Here is a 15,201-nt window from a genome sequence, read left to right as displayed (position 1 = left end):
CTTCCTTTAGTTTAGCTGGCAAACTATTGCAAACTTTCACAAACTCAGCAACAGCAGTACATGTGATTATGCCCCTCGGGCCTTGCCCGGGGGTCTTTCCGGTCGATCACGGAGCTCTCACATGGGACCATGTGAAGCCCCGTGCATCCTGCACTACAGCTGTTTTACGCCACTCAGGTTATTAAGTCATCCGCTCAGCGGGGAAAAAAAAAATGAGAGGGAACACAGGTCGTGACGCTGGCTGTTTTCACTAAGAAGGGATGAGAACGGCAGATCTCAGTCTTCAAAAAGGCATGGAATCTGGTAGATGAGGATGCTGAGGTTGAAAAGCAAGTAAGTGAGATGGCAGAGCAGCAGATGAAACACATGCCGGTACACGGAGAGCACGAGGAGCCGCGATTCCTGGCGGGTCGGACCAGGAGTCGGAGCAGCAAACAGGAATATCCATTGCAAAGTGTAGGCAGCGAGGCAGTACGGTATATGCAAAGGACATCCGTGATGGGGAGAAGGGGATCGTGTATGGTATTGTAACGCATATGGCCATCATTGAGTGTGAAAGCCGGCTTACCAGAGCGGTGACGTCACTGCCCTTCCCTGTAATAGCAGGACCACAGCCGCTGGGCTGCAGGGAGATCTCTCTTTAGCTCAACAGGCTGGGTCCCTGTTGAGTGATGCCGGAGGCCTGGGTTCGAGTCCCCGATGGTGGGGGGCCGACCTGATGCGGAAGCAGGCGAGGGCGCCCACGTGAACCCCGTAGCGTTACAGTATTTATAGTGTTTTAGGAGAGGAAATGACAATGGGAGTGATTGCTAATTACTGACAGCGTGTCAGTCTGATTGAACTTGGTGGATGTCATCCCTCCTGCAGTCTCGTTACAAACTCCATTAGGTTACTAAAGATAAGGGAAAGGTAACACTTAATTATGGCACTGGCTTTAATCTAAAACCGAGCAGTTTTGTTTGCTATTCCCTGTAGAGTCCCCATTACCTGTAAAGCGTTTTGAATGGAGTGTCCAGAAAAGCACTATATAAGTGTGAGGAGTTACAATACCATAGTAAAACTATAAAACCAAGGAGACGTCATTAAATATGGTTAAGTATCTTAGTCGAGCACTTATGTTTCGTTTTCTTGTGAAAGTGATTCACACTGATTGCCAAGAGATCGCAGCCAAGGTGCTTGTTCCAGAAAACAGCAATTAAACTTTAGACTGGAACTGGCGGCTAGCTCTTGGGATACTGCCCATGGAGTAAACAGGGCGTTCCACCTTGAGCACAAGGAGATGAAAACGGACTCCTCTGTAACTCAGAAACAAAACAAAGGAATTGCGAGTCTGGGCAGGTCACAACATTGGCCTTTACAGCCCTCATCTAACTAATCAACAGCGATTCACCTTATAAATCATGGACATAAAAGCCTATTATCCTGGTTAAAACGAGTCTTCTCTTCTAGCAAATCTCTTATCTGTGGCTGCTAACCTTGACAAAATACTGTAAACCCAAAGAGGAACTAATACTTTTTGTAGACAACTTCGTTTTCCAAAATTCCAACGATCCGTCTGTTCAGATGACAGAGAGATGTCAGAACTATTCCTAAATCACCAAACAAAATACTGCCAATATAGAACAAAAAGAATTGCATGGACCCCAGCAATCACAGGGCAGTTAGCTTACCATACAGATCATGAAAAATAACACAGTCCAGAAATTAGATTCAAATCTGTACAGTAATGACTTTGTTGAGGACAACTGATTTGGGTTTCATGAGGAATGAGAGCAGACAAAAATTGTGTGACAGTAAAATCGCTGAATGTTGAATTTTGTGAAAACTTTGGCTTAACCTCCTTTGCTGAGGGTCAACCTCCCGGCCACAGGTCTGGGAGACCAGGACCCCCCTGCCTGGTCCAAAGGTGACCAAGGGGTGGCTGCAAAGGTGGAAATAGGGTGGAGGAGGGATGTAACAATGAGCGAGGACAGGGTGACATGTGGTATAAATGTGAACTAAGACGATTACATCAGCATTAGTTGAGAGTTAAGGCAGTTAATCTTAATTAGTTCCGCTGTCCTCATCCCTCCCGAACTTTCTTAACAACTCGTTATGTGATGGGGAACTTTGCTCAATGGGTCTTTTTTATTTTGAACATCATAACACAAAAGACTTGTGTCACGTATGCCGAGGACAAAGGTAGGGAAACAGACCCTGTGCAGAGTCAGGGAGAGAGCGAAAACAACTGAATTCCTAAGGCAAACTTAAGCCAAATTGTCAGGCGAGAGCGAGGTCAGAGATCCGGAGCAAAGGGTCAGAAATCCAGAGGCTCAGGGGAAAAACGAGAGGTGGGACTAAGTTGCGAACTGGATGCGTAGCTCTGGCTGCGGATATCTCTATAGCAGTGGTTCTCAAACTGTGGTACGCGTACCGGCAGTGGTACGTGGAGTGCCGCCAGGTGGTACGCCAAATGACCCTGGAACTGTGTTGTGTGCGCTGAAAAAATCGGGACGGTTTTCATATTTTGTATTTTTATACGTGTCGAATACGCAGCCTACGTACTACGATACAGTGCGCGCTAATACTTCAGTGGACACAAGAGATACTCTGTAATTCTATACCACTCTATAGGAATGCGTGCTACGGATGCAAGTGACCAATTGCATTTTAAAAAAGCTACTGTATCTCCAGCAAATAGGGAGAAAGGAGAATGTGCGTGATTTTGGAACAATGCCAACGTTGTAAACACAGGAATACATAGAAATACGTGCTACGAACGCAGGTAATCTTGTGAGCACACGAAAGCGTGATAACAGAAAAATATTTAAGAACTGGTCTAATTTGAGAAAAATACACCGAGCGTCTCTGTGTTTCGCATGAAATAAAAACTTTAAATAAATACGGAAATAACGGAAACGCGTAAAAATGCAAGCTTGCGGATTGCTAAAGCAGGTAAGCTACACTATTTTTGAAGAACCTTATTTACCGTCGGCAAAAGAGCTGACACATATTATGTGTAGAGAAAAAGCTGCTAAACAGCTCGACCTGCTGCCCCCCTCCCCCTGAAAGACACAGTCATTCATAGAATTATTGTAATGAAGGATCATATCAAAAGTACACTGATAGAGCGCGTTAAGATGAGCAGATGTTTTTCACTGCAATTAGTAGTCGTCTACTAATAGTAGTCTGTAGTCGATTTGGCCAATTTGCTTGTTTACGTTAGATACGAGTTTGAGGGTACGTCCCATGAGGACTTTCTGTTATGTAACCCACTACCAACAGGAACTACAGGACAGCACATATTTCACTGGATGAATTAATTTTTTGAAGAGAATGGCATCGACTGGATAAAATGTGTCGGAGTTGCTCTAGAAATTAATGGACGCATTACAACATTCACCGCGAGAGCTTTGCCATCAAGAAAATGCCTGATGATTTAAAATCTGTTAGACTCTGTTGTGAATTGTATCAAGGCTCGAAAAATTAATTCACATCTGCTTTGCTCAACTTAACAGGTTCACCCCTCTCGCTGAAATGGTGCTTTTTTATTAGTTGTTGTTAATGTTGTTTTTCTGTAAAACACTTTGAGAAGCCACCTTTAAAGGCGCTATATCTAATAAAGTTTATTATTATAATATTTATTATATGTATGTGTGTGTGTGCATGCGCTCATGTTGGTCATTGAGAATTTTTGGGGTTCCTATGAGATGATGACTTGCAGGTGGTACTTGGATGCTTTGGTTGGATTAGGGGTGGTACTTGGTCCAAAAAGTTTGAGAACCAGTGCTCTATAGTGAGCGAGGACAAGTTGCAAAACAGAAGTTTAACTAGACAAGGCGGGTGAAGTTTGCGCCTTGTCTAGCCACATACAATTTCTTGCATTAGGAATTTGTCTTTTCACAGACCCCAGCTTGCTCTCCATGAGACACACAGACAGGGAGAGAAGCTTGGGGTCAGAGCGCAGGGTCAGCCATTGTACGGCACCCCTGGAGCAGTTGGGGTTAAGGGCCTTGCTCAGGGGCCCAACGGAGTAGGATTCCTCTGCTGGCCGCGGGATTTTAACTGGCAACCTTCCAGCAACAGGTGCAGATCCTTAGCCACAGAGCCATTGCTCTGCCCCATATACATGCTCTTTAGCTTCTAATATAATATCAAGAGACCCATAGTGTGTCTCTTGGTGGAACCATGTTTTTTTTCTCATCTATATTTATAGATACTATTACCCTGTAAATGGTAGCAAAGTATATCATGTTTATGATAATTCAAAACTTTGAGAATAGACAACATGCAATTTAGATAAAATTCATAACCCACAACTGGTCACATAGCAGTAAATGATATTCAAGCTAAGTCATAAACATGAGGTTTTGCATATAGGTAAGAATGTAGAATTGATCAATGTAAAATATTACGACACAAAAGTTCACAACAGAAAACAAGATTTGTAGCAGACCTGTCTCTCTGAGTATCTATGCAATGCAAAAGTGGAATGCTTGAATACACAAACAGGAGGGTAGACTACAAATCAAAAAAGAGCTTATTCCTAGGACTTTAAAATGTCCTGGGCTTCATACAGTGGTCTGTACCAGACTCTGGTCAGAATTTACAAGACGAATAAAGCATCTGAGAAAGTTCAGAAAACAACGATAAGACAAAATCCAAATGTTCATCTCCTCAGGTTCAATAAATTTCATCTAAGAGGATATTTGATTTAGGTTGTCCAAATTCAAACGTTCAAAATGAGTTCGAAGCTTTTGTGCTGTTCAGCAAAAATGAAATTTTGTTTGTTATATTGTGACTTTTTAAAATTAGTTTTTGCTGGATCAAAAGTCAAGGTTAGTAGGAACACAAATTTCAATGGAGAAAAGTCCCCAATTTCAGGGCGAAAAAAAGTAGAATTTGGAGAATTAGTAGAAAACAGATAATTTTTTCACCTGGATGTAAGGCAAATGTTCTGCAGAAGCACAAAAACTAAGAAACCTTATCCTGTAGTTCTAGGACATGCCCGAGAAAGGTTTAACAAAGAACCAACATTGATACCTTCCCCGTAGGGGGATCATGCTCTCAGCATTCAGTGCCGAAATCTGTACGTTTGCTATGTGTTATTTTCCAGCAATATGGATATTGATGTGTTCAGCCAGTCTTACCTGCAGTGGTCCACAGGAGAAGGTAGGAGAGCACCAGGTTTGAGAAGAGAGCACCAGATTGTGCCATGTTAAGCCGGACAGGAATAAATGACTCCTGATGGCTAATGCAGTTCTGGGCACGATAGCAGATACAGAGGCAGATCTAGCAGATGACGTTAAACATTAACAATGTTCAAATCGGTGATTCGATGATGGCACAATTTATTGCTGTCATCAAAAAATGATCATTGATTTGTCAAACCTTTCTAGGAGGTCCCATTTTCATAAGACGTACAAATCAAGATCTCTTACTATTCTTAGCACTGTTTTCTCTGGATAGCTAGCTTTTCCTGGTCATTACTGGAGGGCACCCCTATGTGGATAACAGTGCAATGGAGGTATGCAGGTGTTTGAAGGTCAGTCAGCTTTCCTTTGGGGGAGAAGTGAGAAGGGGTTCTGGACTTGTAAAAGGAAATTTGCAGGTTCAGATCCCAGCAAGGCTCTGCCGTTGTGCTCTACTTTTTGCTCCAGTAAACCACACAGCCGTATAACAGGGTACAAACTGTAAGCCACTTTGGACAAAGGAACAAGTAAAGGTTTATTCCATGCTGAAAAGAAAAGAGACACAACGTTTCGGTTTGGGGGGTCTTCTTCAGGTGCCTTCTTCTTCACACGTCTTCAGTGTTGTCTGTTCTTTTCCTTTCAGCAAGTAATAAAACTTTATTTGATCCTTTGCAGCCTATGCACGCTGACGCAGCTGCCTACTTGAACTTCTTCATCCGTCTTTGAACAAATACGACAACCAAATAAATTACAGATGAAATAGAAGATTTTATTTTTCTTTGGAAAGATCCAGGAGATATAGTGTCATTTTTTAATTTAAAATAATTTCAGTGTTTTTGACTGGGTCCTGAGGAAAGTGAAGAAGAACATTGTAAAACCTTTAATATATACTGATTAAGGCATACCCGGGGGCAGAGATACTGTCAACAGGATCTTAAAATAGGCAGGTCTCAGGGAAAACAGACAGAAGCAGCCGTAAAGTGAAAATGTTGCACCTCTATTTACACAGTACAAGGAAGGAAAAATTCAAACCTCAGCTGTATAGTTTCTCTATATAAATACCTGAGCGGGTAGGTTGCTTACCAGTTGCAAAACATCTCTCTAGTGACCAAACGATCTCAGAACTCAAGTATTTCTCGGAAACTCTTCTCAAATGCACACGTATTCAAAAAGAAACCTCACTCTTCCAAAAAGACTCCCCGAACCCGTGTTTCAGTCTCCTTCATGTTCTCCCTTTCTTCTCAGACAGCCAATCAGACCAACAGCTGGATACCTCTTCTTACCTTTTAGAAGCCTGCTGCCCCTTAAATAATCATACTGAAAAAAGCAATGGGTATATTCCAAGAGCCATATTTACATTTAACATCTGAAAACTAGACATAGTTTATTATGCAAATACACATAGATTTTTCTTAGAAAATCCAGTGCTTTTAAAAAACACGCATGTTCTCTTGTCAAAGTCACTAGGTTGGTAAAAACTAACAAATGTTATTGCCCTCATAAAGGCAATTATTTGTTTTAAACAGGAACCTTGGAGTTAAAAGAAGGTTTTTATGTTTTTACACTGTGTAAACAGTTTTAAAAGAGAATCATCTTTAATGGAGTTCGGGATGGATGACAACAGCCAAGTTCAATCAGCCTCAGGTGTCAGTAACCTGTATATCAATCCTGATGTAATTTTTCTCTCCTAAACATTATAAATGTTTAAAGATATAATCCCCTTCTCTTCCTCGCATGTCTTTTGCATCCCTCCTCCACCTCTACAGCTGCCCCTTGGTCACCCCTCAGTCCACATGGTTCACCCCAGCCTCCTCGTCCTCTGGCCAGGAGTCAAACCAAATTTATCAGGACTTAAACACTCAAACCTTTTACTTCGCTTCCTTCTTGCCTGCTGTTCTTCCTAGCCAATCAGATATTATGCTCAATGAGGCTCAATAAGTCAATTAGATTAATTAGGATGGGCTGTTCCTTGAAGAAGGCTTCACAGCCGAAACGTTGTGTTTTCTCACTTCTCTTTTCAGCATGGAATACACCCATTACATGTTCCTTTGCAGCCTATGCATGCTGATGCAGTTACCCACCTGAACTACTTCGACCTCTGATGTTATTTGCATTTATCATTTATTTGTTCTCCTTTTATGTAATTCTGTTTCCTATTATTTTATCTCACTGTTGGCCACATTTTTTGCCAAACCCAACTCATAACAATCTGTTGTTATCAAAAATACTGGCCTGTTTAACCTTTGGCACAGAAAACAGAACACTCTTATCTAGAAACGTGGCTGATGATGGTTCCTTGGCTTTTAACACCATCATTCCAGAGAAACTAGTCAAGAAACTCCCACACCCTCGACACCACCCTCTGCAACTGGATTCGGGACTTTCTGACAGGCAGACCCCAGGCTGTCAGGCTTGGAAACCACACCTCTGGCACATTAACTCTGAACACTGGGGTCCCCCAGGGGTGTGTGCTTAGTCCATTGCTCTACTCCCTCTACACCCATGACTGTAAGGCCAAACATAACACCAACTCCATCATCAAGTTTGCCGATGACACCACAGTTGCAGGTCTGATCACAGACAATGATGAGAGGGCCTAGAGGGAGGAGGTCAATCTCCTTACAACGTGGTGTGAAGACAACAACCTCACCCTCAATGTCAGCATTGATTTCAGGAAACTGCAAAATGGTTCTGCCCCTATCCACATCAACAGGACTGAAGTGGAAAGGGTCAGTAACTTCAAATTCCTTGGCGTTCATATCACTGAGGACCTCACATGGTCTCTCAACACCACCTGTCTGATTAAGAAAAACAGCGCCTGTACTTCCTAAGATGGTTGAAGAAGGCTAAGATATATCCCCAGAGCCTCTCTAACTTTTACAGATGCACTACAGAAAGCACACTGACAGGCTGCATCACAGTGTGGTATAGCAACTGCAGTATTACTGACCACAAAGCCCTACAGTGGGTGGTGTAAACTGCCCAGTCCATCACTGGGGTTGCTCTCCCATCCATCCAGGACATTTATGACAGACGGTGCTTGAGGAAAGCTCTAAGCATCATCAAAGACCCCACACACTGCCGCTACAGACTGTTTGACCCTCTACCATCTGGAAAACAGTACCGGAGCATTCGGGCCCGGAATACCAGACTCAGAGACAGTTTTTACCCCCGCACTATAAAGCTATTAAACTCCCAGCCTCTCTCACCTACTATCTGAACCCTCACAATGCCTTCTCTCTTCATCAAAACTCTAACACACATTGAAATCTACCTCTACCTCACATGTCAAAAGGTTCACTCCCAATAATTTTCTGTTCTTTATTTCATTCTGTTTATGTATGATATTGCACATCTGATGTTGTTTTTGCACATTACCTGTTACCTCTTGTTGTTTTGCACATTGCCTGTTGTTGTTTTTGCACACTGCCTGTTGTCTCTGTCTTTCTTTTCTTATACAATTGTATTGTTGTTTTTTTGTACTGCTTATCGTCTGAGAGCTAGCTAAATAGTATTTCGTTATACCATATACCTGTATATGAGTATAATGGCGATAAACGTGAACACTAGTTACACTAGTAATCCTAGTCAGAATTCCCCTAACAGGTACTCATTCACTGTACTGAGTAGTAGATTTCATACTCACACACTGTACTACACTTAGTCTTCTGCAAGTACCAAAACATCTTTATACGCACCTGTGCTGCTGCAGTTGTAATAGTAATAATCTTGTTACCTCATACAACCTGCCGGGATATAAATCCACATGTCAGGAAAGTAAAAACGGCACATTGCAACCCCCCTCACCAGGAAAAGTGAACAGAAAGTGAACAGAAAACAAACATAGCAGCTTGAAAAAAATTGTTTATTGCACATCGTAAATACATAAATTATTACAGGTAATATATCTTAGCATCAATGTTCTATTGTAAAGCGTATAAATACATTGGAGAGATTCTTTTAAATGCACTCTTAAAGTGAGGCCTGAGGAGTAACGCAGTCTGGTGAAGTAAAGTACGGTCTCGTACACCCTTTGCCAAGGACAGTAACCTTCATTATTCACTGTCCTGTGTTGCAGAGCTGCCAGAGCTGAACTGCCACGTTGGCCAACCATGAGTACCATGGGTTCATTGGGGGTTAGTATGCATGTTCTTCCCGGTCTTGTGCTAGATGTGTGTGCAGCCTGTGTCCCTCAGCTCAGACAGGGAGCCTCACAGGGGAAAGGGGGAGAAACGACTAGCTCTCGAAAGAGGTCCGGATGTGGGGCCAACCGATTCTCACCTGCAAAGAAAGACAGGGGATTAGCAAAACAGCATCCCCAATACTTAAGTTCACCTCCACTCTGCACCACTGGCATCTTGCCCCAGTGGCTTCTGTAACATTTCAAACAGCAGTTATTTTAAAAGAATGAGCTAGGGTTACCAATTTAGAATATTCTCATTATATTATTCCAAAATGTGCATTGTGGTGTAAAAATAACCGTTCAGAACAGTTGAATATGAATGGCTGGAGTAGTTGAAATAGAACCTAATCATATTTTTTTTTCTGCTGCTTTTGATGGTCTCCGAAATGTTTTATTATGCTTGATGGAGTTGGGAATGAATAATGTTTCAAACTTGTGGCTGCATTATCGATCTTCTTATGTAGTTACAGTATGTATCATATGTTTTTACTGTATCTACATTCCCCAGATCAATCTGTGTTGTCTATGTACTTGTCCTCCAACTGCAATATTTATTTAATACCTCTGATGGTGAAGTATGGGGCTGCAAGCTTGTCACTGAAAACAGTGACTCTGGAAAAAAAAGTGAATTGGGAAATGTGGTCTTTCCTTTTGTGCCGCAATGATAAAGATCGCTCACCGAGACGGGGGGACTGAGGTTGTTGAGCTGGATGTTCTGTTGCATAGGGCGTCTTTCCTCTCTGCTGTAGGGTGGGCAGGGGTATCTTGGTACGCTAGAATCCGCAAAGTAAGAACTGGGGTTTCTGAAGATTGTGGAACTCTGGGCATTGTAGGGCAGGTCCTGGGACTTTCCGTACAGTGCACTGTAGCTTTCAGCTGGAACCCAGAGAGTGAGCAGGTGAGCATCCAACAAGAAGAATCATCAGCTTGTCTTACGTTCCTAGTGCCAGTGAAAAGCTCAATCACATCTGCCAGAACAAACAGACAGGCAGCGGACGAAACACAGAGAGGCAAGAGAGTCAGAGGAAGACACCTGAAAAGAAAACAGAAAGTACAAGAGAAGAGAAAACCCTAAAAAAAGGATGAGGGAGGAGTACAACAATAAGAAGTAAAGAGAAAGAACAGAAGGGAGAATGAGAGCCAAAGAGACGGAAGAAAAGGTCACCTGAGAACAAGGTATACAGTAGTAACTGTGATCTTGCTCCGTATGAGTGGAAACGCAGGTTTAGACATTTGGCGCCCGCGCTTGGCTGAGGAGGCAAGGGAGAACATGGGGGCAGTACCTGCTGGTGTGTCTGTCCTGTTAAGCGTCGGCCACTCAAAGTCATCATCCAGCCACTGGTTCACCAGACTGTTCTTCCTGTCCTGGTTCCTAAGAGGTGGCAAGAGGGATGAGTCAAGGCCAGCTTCCTCTCGTCTCATTTCTGCATTCTGTAACAAGGCTTCCCTGGTGCTAGGCTCACCTCACCTGTCTATCTCTCACTTAGCAGAGATGTCAAGACTCTGCTGAAAAAAAGTAGCTGTTATATTGTCAAACCTGATTTCTTTCTTCTTGCCCAGGACGAGGAATGTGGACAAGGTGATGACAGTGACCACTATGACCACAGCCAGGATGCCCACTCCCGTGTAGAATCCAGCCTTGCTGACAGGAAGGCTACAGTCACTGCCCATGTACCACTCTGAGCTCGTGTGCAAACAGCTGCGGAGAGAGGGGTGAGTGGCAGGTGAGGAAAGGACGCGCAAAACCTGATGAGTAAAAAACTCTTCATTTCTATTCAAGGGGAAATCATTCCAAAGAATTCCAAGAAATATATGCTGATCGAGAGGTGATATCTGTCCCATCCATCCCATCCATCTGCACCACCCGCCCTGGTGTCCCATGGGTTTAACAAAGAGCTGGGACGTGTCTGTATAATTCATGACTGCGTAGCTGGAGATGATCAGTAAAGCCTTTAGCTGCCCTGTGTTCAGACTCCAGAGCTGGAGACGGATGAACACAGGTCATTCCTGACTAAAACTGCATTCTCCCCAGTCTGGTCGGCTTCCCTGATAGCAATACAAATTTTGCTTATAATGCCAGCAGCGGTGGCTGAGAAGAAGCAAGGGCTTACAAGCAGGTGGGTCCGGCTCTGGTGACCTGACAAGTGCCCAGGTTGCAGGATTTTCTCTCGTTGTGTCTGGAGTCACACTGGGAAATGCAGACTATTTTCGAATCTATTGTGTAAGCGGTGTAGTAGGTGTTGAAACCCTCTGGGATCACCTTGGCACACACAGCTGTGGAGGGAACACACTGGGGTTAAATACCACATATTCACAGCTGTAGGTGCTTCACTCAGACTCCCTCCCTTTCTGTCTTTCAGTCTCCCAGTTCTGACCACTAGCATACACAGCCTTTCCCTCTCTCCCAGTTCCTCATCTCTACCGGACACCTTTACTGTCTCCTTCTCTGTCTCCCAACATACTCACCATTTTCGTTCAACGTGCTGTTGCTGACTGTATAATTCTTGATAGTAAAAGTAAGGCAGTTAACTTGTCCTGAAATGGAAATACAGAATCACAGTGATGTTGTATCGCACAACCTAGCACTAAGTGAAAAACAGAAAAATTAGCAGGAGATTATCAGGTAAATTAGTGTCTGTGTGGTGCTTTAATATTCCCTAGTGTAGGAACAATAACCACAGTAATATCATCAGGTACATTACAGTCCTGACCCCTCGTTTAAGTACAGTAACAACAGCATCAGTACAGAATTGTGGTGGATGTGATTATACACCAGAGACTTGTATAGTTTATGTAGAGTTGCTACCTGCTACTGGTGCTGTATGTTACCTGTGCAATTCTTCGCCTTTTCCAGAGCCGTTTCCACTTCAGCGAGCGCTTCCTGGTACACCTCGTCTGCATCGTTTCCGTTCTTTATCTCTAGGATGACTTCGTAGTCCACAACAATGCTGCCCTTGCTGTGTGCGTGAACAGAAGAAGGTGATCATGAATGTAATGGCGTCATGAGGTTCCAGTTCTACCTGCATCTCGTGTTGTTGTTTTTTTTATATTTTTATTTTAGAGAACAAAACAATACCATTTTACATATAACCCACCGTTATTCAGCCTTACATCACAGGCAAAAATGGTCTATTCCTGTTTGTTCCCCTAGTATTTTACAATTATATAACTTTTAAACAAAACTACATTCAGTTACGAACTACATTCATATACAGTATACATTCAAAAGAAGGCCGATACATACATTTATGAATATGAAATGGGAGGAGATCAGTTTTTTTGTATCTCAACAAAATCCAACCTTAAAGGTTTCATGTACTGAACCCATCTAGACCAATATTTGACCATTTGTTTCATTTGTAATTTTAGTGAAAATGCAATTTTTTCCATGATATATATTTCCTTTATTAATTCAATCGGATCATTAATGGTTGGGAAATCTGGGAGAAGCCACTTTCTTGTTACAGCTTTCTTCCCTGCTGATATAAGGATTCCAAACCAATATTCGTCAGTTCCTCTCCAATCAAAATCCAGTTTGCCAAGATATAAAGCCTCAAATGTAAAGGGTGCATTCCTTTCAAATATCTCGTGTTGTTTCAGGATTGCAGTGTATTTCCTTCCCCCGACAGGATATTCAGAAAACTTGGAGTGAAGGAAGAGGAAACGTCCGGGTGACAGAACTCATCACAGTCTGCGATTACAGCAAATCTGCACACACAAACCTGAACACAAACCCCGTTGCTTCACTTTACATCTCACACTTAAGTAGTTTCGTACCCACTGGATCCCTTCTTGTGTTCTGGAAGCTATGGGGCTTTTTCTCTAAGATAGCAGAGCACGAGGACACAGTACCTGATTTTCAGAATCTCCACCCCTTTGTAATTCCTAATATTCTTGTAAACGTTGTCCATCTGCAGGAGATTAGAAAGAGTTTATCAATGGCATGAACCAGAGAGAAATCTATCTTCACTCTTGAGGGTTAGGTCCATCATAACTGATCGGGCCTTTTGGCAAAAAAACAAAACACAGTTTGGTCTTCATTCACACCTGTTATTCACATGTGAATATGAAATCTAAATTCCCTCCAGCTTTGTTGACATTCAGAGATCCCAGCCCCGTCATTTGGTTCCTCACCTGCTTCGTGAAGTTGTTTACAAATGTACTGTATTCTAATGACGATGGGTTGCTCAGTTCCTGTGTGTAGTTTTGGTCTATCTTCACTGTCACGTTTGCTGTCCTTTCATAGGTATCTGTAACAAATGTGTGGAAAGAAGTTTGCTTAATTGGTTTTCATACTGTACCACACAGCTAAACAGGACTAATATTCCACAGTTAGGAACAGCTCTACATACAGTTCAGGACACCAGATTCTTAATTTTAGACCAAAGCTGTAAAATCAACCAGCATTTACAATAGGAAAAGTGTTAAAACAGCAGGTATTTTCCAGCATGGACTATGTTAGAAAAAAGGTGTCATATAAATACAGGTTATCGTAGTGTGGGAAACTGAAATAAAGGGAACGTTGACTCAGATCTGCTTTTACTCATGTGATAGTTTTATGTTCATCTGGCTTTGGAAATCGGTGCTGTTGTGTTTTTAAAAGCTTTCTTAATGTTATTGTCTAAAACATGTAGGTGAAACTTGTCAGATTGTAGCAATATGGCCATGTGGAGAGTTTGACCTATGCCACTCTTGTACAGTGCTTGTACAGTGCATCAAAACCTAAAGAGGGTCCCGAAATATATTTTCCAGATCTGTGAGTCTCTCTCAGCAGATGTCCAATGCTGCATAGTACACTAGAAATAATTGTTGTGATCAAGTTTAGACATTAGTGATAATAGCATCAAGGACAGAGGGCTTAATGGTGAAAAGAACTACAAAGTGCACTGGTTGCATTACATGATGTGACATTGTAACTTGCATTGCATCTGAAATCTTTTGATAATTGTACAATCATAAAAATTAAATGATTGCCACTAGTTGCTTATGGTAGAAAGCTGTCTGCCAAGTAGCTCTGTAGACTTGTTGATACATTTTCCAAGTAAGCAAAACTGGGGGATCAAAGAGGAGGGAGCTGAAATACCTAACAATATTAAATAAAATAAAGTTGTAACACATGATACATTAACTTTTGCATTTTAGGGGCAAATTCAAATCATTCCTCACACTTGTGCCTTGCAGATAAGGGACCTGAAAGCCTTCTTCATAGTGAAAATTAAGGAAGGCGCAGACAGGTTTTTCATCTGTAAGGTCAGAAGATCATTTACTCACCGACAGAAACAGTTCCTGCTAGAACATCACAAAACTTGCCCTCGAAATTCGGATGACAGACGCACATATTGTTTACATATGTGCCACCATTGTTACAGACATTTGGAGTTGTATGTTCTTCAGGCTTTCCTGGGGTAGTTGGCTCCTCTGTAGTTGGTCTGACAGTACTGAATGTGACATGAGTAGTGGTGTGACTGGGGTACAGGGTTGTGTGAGGAGAAGCACTGAGGGTAGTCTGTGTGTCAGGAGAGGAAGTAACATCACTGGTTGTGCCAGGAGAAAGAGTGACTGTAGTCTGTGTTTCAGTAGAGGAAGATACATCAGTTGTTGTTCCAGGAAAGGGAGTGACTGTAGTCTGTGTTTCAGTAGAGGAAGATACATCAGTTGTTGTTCCAGGAAAAGGTGTGACTGTAGTCTGTGTTTCAGTAGAGGAAGATACATTAGTTGTTGTTCCAGGAAAGGGAGTGACTGTAGTCTGGGTTTCAGTAGAGAAAGATACATCACTGGTTGTTCCAGGAAAGGGAGTGACTGTAGTCTGGATTTCAGTAGAGGAAGATACATCAGTTGTTGTTCCAG

The 15,201-nt window shown here is 42.4% G+C and overlaps 1 protein-coding gene across 1 annotated transcript; it reads right to left on the bottom strand.

Moving 5' to 3' along the window:
- Positions 1 to 9,017: 9,017 nt before the first annotated feature.
- LOC107076611 (mucin-17-like) lies at positions 9,018 to 14,978 on the bottom strand. Its single transcript, XM_069187670.1, has 10 exons — positions 14,626 to 14,978; positions 13,489 to 13,604; positions 13,207 to 13,265; positions 12,184 to 12,311; positions 11,821 to 11,889; positions 11,466 to 11,628; positions 10,892 to 11,053; positions 10,638 to 10,726; positions 10,034 to 10,230; positions 9,018 to 9,452 (listed from the first exon to the last, which is right to left on the bottom strand). Exons 1-10 carry the CDS (start codon positions 14,690 to 14,692, stop codon positions 9,408 to 9,410), a joined length of 1,095 nt encoding a protein of 364 aa, XP_069043771.1. The 5' UTR covers positions 14,693 to 14,978; the 3' UTR covers positions 9,018 to 9,407.
- Between the last annotated feature and the right edge of the window lie 223 nt (positions 14,979 to 15,201).

The sequence above is a fragment of the Lepisosteus oculatus genome, chromosome 3, assembly GCF_040954835.1.
Source record: "Lepisosteus oculatus isolate fLepOcu1 chromosome 3, fLepOcu1.hap2, whole genome shotgun sequence".
NCBI lineage: Eukaryota > Metazoa > Chordata > Actinopteri > Semionotiformes > Lepisosteidae > Lepisosteus > Lepisosteus oculatus.
Note: the sequence above shows the minus strand (reverse complement) of the source record. Positions and strands in the feature narration are given on the sequence as shown.